Source organism: Serpula lacrymans, assembly GCF_000218685.1.
Source record: "Serpula lacrymans var. lacrymans S7.9 unplaced genomic scaffold SERLAscaffold_17, whole genome shotgun sequence".
In the NCBI taxonomy this organism is placed as follows: Eukaryota; Fungi; Basidiomycota; class Agaricomycetes; order Boletales; family Serpulaceae; genus Serpula; species Serpula lacrymans.
In genome coordinates, this window is record NW_006763306.1 from 737223 (window position 1) to 744758 (window position 7536).

The window sequence follows — 7536 nt, forward strand, 5'->3', positions numbered from 1 at the left end:
TACAAGCAATGGAAAGAAGATGTCCAAATATTCTTTCCAAACTCATTTGGGAGAAGAGAACTTCACTCCACTGTACACAGAATTCCTCCAGAGCGATGGGGGAGGAGAATATACTGGCAACACATTCAAAAATCAACCCCCAGAAGATAGTGTCCCCCAAGGAACCACAGCCGCAGATACTCCAGAACAAAATAGCATTGCAGAATACATGAATCAGACATTGGCTACATTAGCAACTGTTACGATAACACAATTTTCGGACCTTTCCTTTATTTTTCATTCTCCGCTTTAACCTTGTACTTTAAGCTTTCACACATGATGCCACGCGGCACTTCCCCTTTTGTCCAAACTCCTCTTTTTCGCGCCGCATTGCCTTTCTTCTTATTTTAGACACAACTCTCTCACGCAGTGGAGCTGGCCATGCGGGCTAGGCCCCATGACATCATCAGCCACTGTCTCTATCAATTGTATAATACACATGTACAACCAAACCTGTAGTAGTATATATACCCCAATAGATCCAGGAGACTCCTCAGCGAGTCCTCCTGTTGTATACCAACAAACTCTCTGCAGCTCAAGGGGTAACCACTCCCTCATCATCTTCCTTATAGTGTGTTCTGTGTGCGCTAGAGTAACTAACTCTTGGTCGTTACAATAGGAAGCCTTATCACATCCAGATAGAGAATTATGGAAGTATGTCTTGAAGGAGGAACTCCTAAGTTTCAATACTAATGCAGTATATGACACTGTCTCACTTCTGAATGGAGTGAAACCTATCACACCAAAACCTGTGTTCCAGATCAAGTTTGATCAAAATGGAAACATTGCGAGATACAAACTCCAGATTGTTGCACAAGGTTTTACTCAAAGGGAGGGGATTGATTACCAGGAGGTTTTTGCTCCAGTTGCTCCAGTTGCAAACTTAGAATCAATCTGAATTATTCTAGCCCTGGCAGCAAAGTACGACCTAGAACTTGATCAAATGGATGTATCCACAGCTTATCTCAATAGAGAGCTTGGGGAAGAACTGTACATGCTTCCTCCAGGGGGTGTTCCTATCCAATCTGGATACTGGTGGAGGTTGAAGAGATCCATCTATGGATTAAAACAAACTGGTTGTACATGGGACAACACTTTTGCTCGCAAGCTCCAGGAGCTCAGTTTCACAATACTAAATGCAGAAATATGTCTCTATGTATTCCGGGGCAACAAATAAATACGCTTTGTTGTTGTCTATATAGATGACCTCCTCCTAGGAGCTTCATCCCAAAAATTCATGGATATCACAAAAGCCAAACTTGAATCCATATTCAAAATGCAGGATCTTGGAGAAGCAAAATATATCCTCAGAATACAAATCCAGCATAATTGTTCAAACAAAACAATCTCTCTATTGCAATGCTAATACATTGACATAGTCCTGGAGCATACCAGAATGAAGAACTGCAAACCAGTATGGACACCAATGGCCCATAGATCAAAACTCCTCAGAAATGCTCCAGGGGAAGATATTGTGCAACATGAGATGCATGTTGAAGGACATCAAGTGTCATACCTCTCAATTATAGGCTCCCTCATGTATGCCATGCTTGGAACCTGCCCAGACGTTGTTGTAATACTAAGCAGACACAGCTCAGCTCCAAGGAGCCATCACTGGGGAGCTGCCAAACATGTCCTCCAATATTTTAAAGCAACCAGGGACATGGAACTATGTTATGATGGCACAGATGTCTTCATAGACATGGATTTCTATGGATATTTGGATGCAGATTGGTCTGGAGACCCAGACACATCTCAATCAACATCAGGGTTTGTTTTTATCACCTTTTGAGGAGCAATCCCCTGGACAAGGCAAAGCATGGTAGCTTTATCCTCCACGGAGTCAGGATACATTGGATTGAGCAATGCTGGACAACACCTTGCATGGCTTTGGACATTTTTTTGAAGAAATTGGACATGCTCAAAATGGACCTACAACATTGCACTATGATGATCAAGCAGCTATTATTCTTACACAAGATATGCAGTTCTGTGCTCGCACAAAGCATATTTAACGGAAATATCATTCCATCCAAGATGACTTAGTATCAAAGGGAGAGGCAGTAATCAGATATGTTCCTACAGGAAATATGGTTGCTGACATTCTTATTGAACCCCTCACTCACAACAAGCACTGGAAATTCTCTAAAGCTATGGGACTATGGTTGCACTTGAGTGGGAGTGACAAAACTGGATAAACCCGGTCTCTGCTAAAGCGGCCATTGTTCTCCATGGAGCATAGCCACCACTCCATGGAGTCACTATTGTTCTCCTAGGAGTCTTTATACCTTGGCGAGTAGCACCTCCAACTATAAGTAGTAGGGGGTTTAGTATAGGAATACCTCAATCGTTTCTATAGCCTCTTGTGCAGTGGCTGAGGTATGTTACATTACATTTATTAGAGATTACCCTAAACTAACATCTATTGTAGTTTCACTTAGATTTATTATTTGTTGACTCCTCAATTGATAGTGATTCTGTTTCCACTGAGATCATTTCATGAACTCTCTACACTGATGGCTACCACAATCACTGCTCTAGATTTGTGTTTCATGTAGGTGTTAGCTGTCAAAGCTAGATAGAGTGTGTAACAACCAAAAGTTAGTTACTCTGGCACACACAGGAACACACTATAAAGGTAGTGATTAGGGAGTGTTTACCCCTTAGGCTGCAAAGAGTTTGTTGGTTAACAACAGGAGGACTCGCTGAGGAGTCTCCTGGATCTATTGGGGTATATATACTAATACAGAGTGTTTGTACTTATGTACTGTACAGTTGATAAAGACAGTGGCTGATGATGTCATGGGGCCTAGACCGCATGACCAGCTCCACTACATGAGAAAGTTGTATCTAAAAATAAGAAGAAAGGCAATGTGGCGCAACAAAGAGGAGTTTGAACAAAAGGGGAAGTGCCGCGTGGCACCCTGTGTGAAAGCTAAAGTACAAGGTTAAGGTGGAGATGAAAAATGAAAGGAAAGGTCCGAAAATTGTGTTATCATAACAGAGTGATATAAGTTTGACTGGCTTGCTAAAGCTGATATATTGGTATTATATACCTAGATAGAGTGATATACTGGAAAGCTATTAATGAGGTGTCTCTATAATGTTTGTATAATTGTTACTCGCAGTTTAACTGGCTTGCTAAAGCTAAGGCAGTTAAACATGTTTCTGTATGAGTGGCTGTGCAAATTTGTAATCATGGAATAGGAAATCCGGTGAAGTTCTATCTATGGTTGTCATATCCTAACAGTAGGCTGTTGAGAAGAGGAGGCCGTAAGTTGACTGCCTATAATCCAATGCTGTTTGTCTGCTTTTCGGTCAAGCTACAAAGAAATAACGCATCTCCCCCTCTATTGTTTGACCCACCCACAATGACTGAAGAATTTGTACTAGACCCGTAACCTTGATGCACAACACTTTGGGAGAAAATATACTGGTTCATTGTAAAGTTCGTTGCTTGCGAGATTGGCATCTCTTGAATAGCCCGAGTAAAACCTTGTACTTGGGCTGTGACTTGTTCCTCGTTTTGCTCTCGTTCACCGGAAAAATTCCAGAGTAGTCTCGTCGTTATCGTTGTCATTATCATCAGTTACCTCTTACGGATGCAGGCATAACATGATGAATCAGTCCTTCTCATTAGGGGATCGGAGAATTTGATCGCTCACCACCCTGTGTCACAATTTCAACCGCAGTAAGAAAACTTGCCGTGGTACTGATTAATGATGCTTGCTCTAGCAAACAGAAATTGACATTGGTCAATTTGAACGGAACATGTCTATCTTGAAAGAGTTTTATTTCTGGTGCTCACCTTCTGCGGTAAGTGACATTCTTGCAATGCTATCTGAAGTTCGCTACTTCACCTTGAGCAATGATCTCAGAAAATCTGCAGCTTACTCACCTTAGCCATTTGTAACAGGTCAAGGCTTTCGGATGCCAGTTGGAGATGGCGACGATGCATTTTCCAGGATTTGTAAAGATTCCGTGACTTCCTTGCTTGCTCATACCCGCGTCTGGTGAGAAGCAGGCTAAATGAGAAAACAATCAGATAAAAGAACGGCGGATGAAAACATCCGAGCTAATGGATGATAGAATGTCTGGGGCAATCCTAACACTCTCCATAGATTTGAAGTCGATAAGGAGGCAGCATGGAAAATAGGTGGATTTTCGAGCTTGGAAAGGGTGGGTCTGTGGGTTTCAAGTCGGGCCGCGCTGAGAAATCACCATCACTGACAGGTTAATGGCTCATTGAGGTATAAAGAGATATAAACACCGTGACTGGCATGGATTCAGAGGCCGAATGTACGAATACTGGTTATTGACGGCCCGCCGCCATGGTACTTCTTCAATGGTCTTCAGGGCCCAGTCGATCTGCTGGGAGCCTATAGCTATAGTGGAAAGAGAAATATCTCAGTTGTGTATGATTGATTACCTTAGAGCCTGAGGCCTGCCTGAGGACTCGTCACCGATACCTTCCATAGAAGAGCCACAGAAAGTTAGTGAAATATATTCAAAATATAGATCCAAGTGATCGAATGTACAATCCGACGGATGCCATAGAAAGGGAAACAGCGCACTGGGGAAGTATTCAATTCGAACGTCTGGAAGGTCTGCCGCTGTGTTTAGAGCACACCGCGGTCCTTGGTTTTGTGGCGTGGTGGTTATTCGGAGGTCCATATGTAGATGTGTTTTCGGTCAAACTTCACTTTGCCAGTCTTCATTACTAGTGGCTTCGCTGCTGGCAAGTACTCATTAATGCTGTCTCGTCGCAAGCGTCAAGCTGAAGAGTATACGAAAAGAATCCAGTATGAGGCGAGCATCGATGAACGTGCGCTAAAAACGTTCGGCGAACCTATATCGAGTATGCCCGGTACCATCAGACCAGGTGAATTATGGTGGTGCAAACACTACCAATGGTTGAAAGATGCTGGATATCTGCTTCGCCCTCGATACTCTCCAGAATGGGTCCCTTCATGGCAAGGTACTAAAAAGGTTTGGATGGAGTGTGAAGATAGTCGAGGTCCGAGGGTACGCTGTGATACATATTCTCTGTGTTTTTCCAACACGACTATTCTCAGGTACAACATATACTGGATGCAACTCGCACATTTGATGGAGTATTCGTGACTCTGAAGTTAATGAACAAGTCCCGACATCCGTATGAGATTGAAATAGGGCAACTGTTTTCAGCAGAACCGCTCGCCTCTGACCCTGCAAATCATTGTGTGCCAATTTATGATGTGCTCCAAGTACCAGAGGATCAGGACCAAGCCATTATTGTGATGCCTTTATTACGGCCGTTCACGAAACCTCGCTTCGATACTTATGGCGAAGTAGTCGAGTGTTTGCACCAGCTGTTTGTGGTAAATCACCTGCACCTCTCAAATATATACATATATCTCTAATAAGCTTCATGGGTACGCCAGGGCCTACAATTCATTCACAAGCAACATGTTGCTCACCGGTATGTATATTTATTGATGAGACATCATAACGTTCCTTGATAGAAGATTATTTTAGTGACTGTATGGATCTGAATATTATGATGGATGCTACGCATCTTTTCATCGATCCTTATCATCCTCAAAACCTTCTCATGAGACGAGACTACAAAGGAGAAGCGAGGTGCCTCACTCGTACTCAGTGCCCTCCAAAATATTTCTTCATCGACTTCGGCATATCTCGCCGCTACGATGCTAACAACGTTGCGCCGTTGGAAGCCCCAATATGGGGTGGCGATAGAAGCGTGCCCGAGTTTCAAAAGTCGAACAAGCCTCGTAACCCATTCCCGACGGACGTGTACTATCTGGGCAATATAGTCAGGAATGAATTCTTGTTGGTGAGTTATATCCGCATCATCAACTCAAGTGTTAATCTCGGATGGTTTTGTGCATGTCCAGACACAGGATGGCTTCGACTTCATGGAACCTCTGGTGAAAGACATGGTACAGACTGACCCAGCAAAGCGGCCTACTATGGATGAAGTCGTTGCACGTTTTGACCAGATTCTCAAGCAGCTCAGTAGCTGGAAACTACGGTCACGCGTTGTTGACAAGGAGGATGGAAATATCACAGGCCTTTATCGTGGTGTCACTCATTGGACCCGTCGCATCGGTTATATCATCAGGAGATTGCCGGCGATACCAACGCCTTGAAATCCTTACACTCTTTACCATTATACCATTATACCCGCTACGTCTACCGGATTCCTCGACTCTGTGTAGTCTACTTTATGTGACCAGGAGTCGCAGCTACGCAGGAAAAGCCTTGGATTGGAGGGAAAGAATAAAACATCCCTTTTGGGAACAGAGGTTGGCCAAAAAAAAATTAGATCGCACAGAGGCTAAGGTCATGTTCGGTAGCATCATTTTGCAGGTTATATCATGTTCATATCATGGCCCTCCGGGGCAGACCTGGACCTGACATCTCGCGTTCTACAGTGCATTATTGAAGATACATTATTTCATTATCACTGATACATTAACGCTAGCAAAATCACTTGTTAAAGTAAGGGTTACCAATGCTTTTCAGTGGACAGGGGATGGGTCATCACCTCCCCTGCAGGCACATTCAACATTCCAGCAAAAGGAAGAGTGAATACAGAGGAAATAGCGAGTAAAAAAAAGGCCCATGGTATCTCAACAACAACCGGTGTTGATGATGAGAACTGTTGTTAGAAAAACCACACACAAAACAAACTAACACACAATCCTCCCAGATTCCACGGAACTTGTTTATGGGCTTTGCCTCCTAGAACAGTGGGTGCTCTGGTTGTTCGTGGGGTGGTATGTATGACGAGCCTTCAAAGTAAAACCCAGGGATGTATGGGTGTGGGTTTTGAGGAGGAGGGATAGTTGGAATATAGAAAGATAGGGGCTTTGTGGCGAGTATAGATGAGCACTACCTTGCTAATCGTAGCACAAGGTAGGTTTGAGAATGACAAGATGACAAGGTGACGAGGTTCCCAGTGATAGCAGGCTCCTGACGCACAAACTGTAGTGCTCAGAAGGACTCTAATTGAAAGGGATGATAATCACTTTCAAAAAGTGACGAGTGACGATGACAGCAGTTAACAGTGGTAGCAGTGGGAAGTGTTGTGACCACACTGGATCACAAGTAGTAGTAAGTAGTGAACTTGAGATTAGAGAAGAAGTCTGGAATCGAGTTCTTGTTGTTATTTTACAAGGTAAAATACAGGGGTTTATATAGTAAAAGAAAAGTAGGCTATGCACAGTATAGCTGTGCAAACAGAATGAGAAAGAACATGAAGGAAGGAATGTATGCTGACAAATCCTGTGTAGGTAGTACAGAATAAGATTGTCAAAAAAGGAAAAGAAAGGGATAGAACAATAAATGCTGTGAGTAATGTCACAGGTTTGTACAGCCATAAAGTAAAGTCCAATAGCAGAAAGAGAGCAAGAAAATCATGATGTCATGGGAAGATGCAGTAAAAAAAGGGCAAGGCAAAAAAATGTCAGTATCAACACAGTTCCTTTATTG

General features: G+C 43.1%; 2 protein-coding genes across 2 annotated transcripts; one reads left to right on the forward strand and one right to left on the reverse strand.

Annotated features, from left to right (window-relative positions):
* Positions 1-3334: 3334 nt before the first annotated feature.
* On the reverse strand, positions 3335-4216 carry SERLADRAFT_479851 (uncharacterized protein; the record flags this gene model as incomplete). The annotated part of the gene is made up of 3 exons (XM_007324015.1): positions 3335-3770; positions 3848-3890; positions 3938-4216. A coding segment is annotated over one exon (291 nt), but the record flags the coding sequence as incomplete, so codon positions are not given.
* A 575-nt stretch (positions 4217-4791) lies between these two features.
* On the forward strand, positions 4792-6191 carry SERLADRAFT_453826 (uncharacterized protein; the record flags this gene model as incomplete). Its single annotated transcript, XM_007324016.1, has 5 exons — positions 4792-5064; positions 5115-5399; positions 5463-5500; positions 5557-5875; positions 5937-6191. The coding sequence occupies 5 exons, from the start codon at positions 4792-4794 to the stop codon at positions 6189-6191; spliced, it is 1170 nt and encodes a 389-aa protein (XP_007324078.1).
* Positions 6192-7536: the final 1345 nt, after the last annotated feature.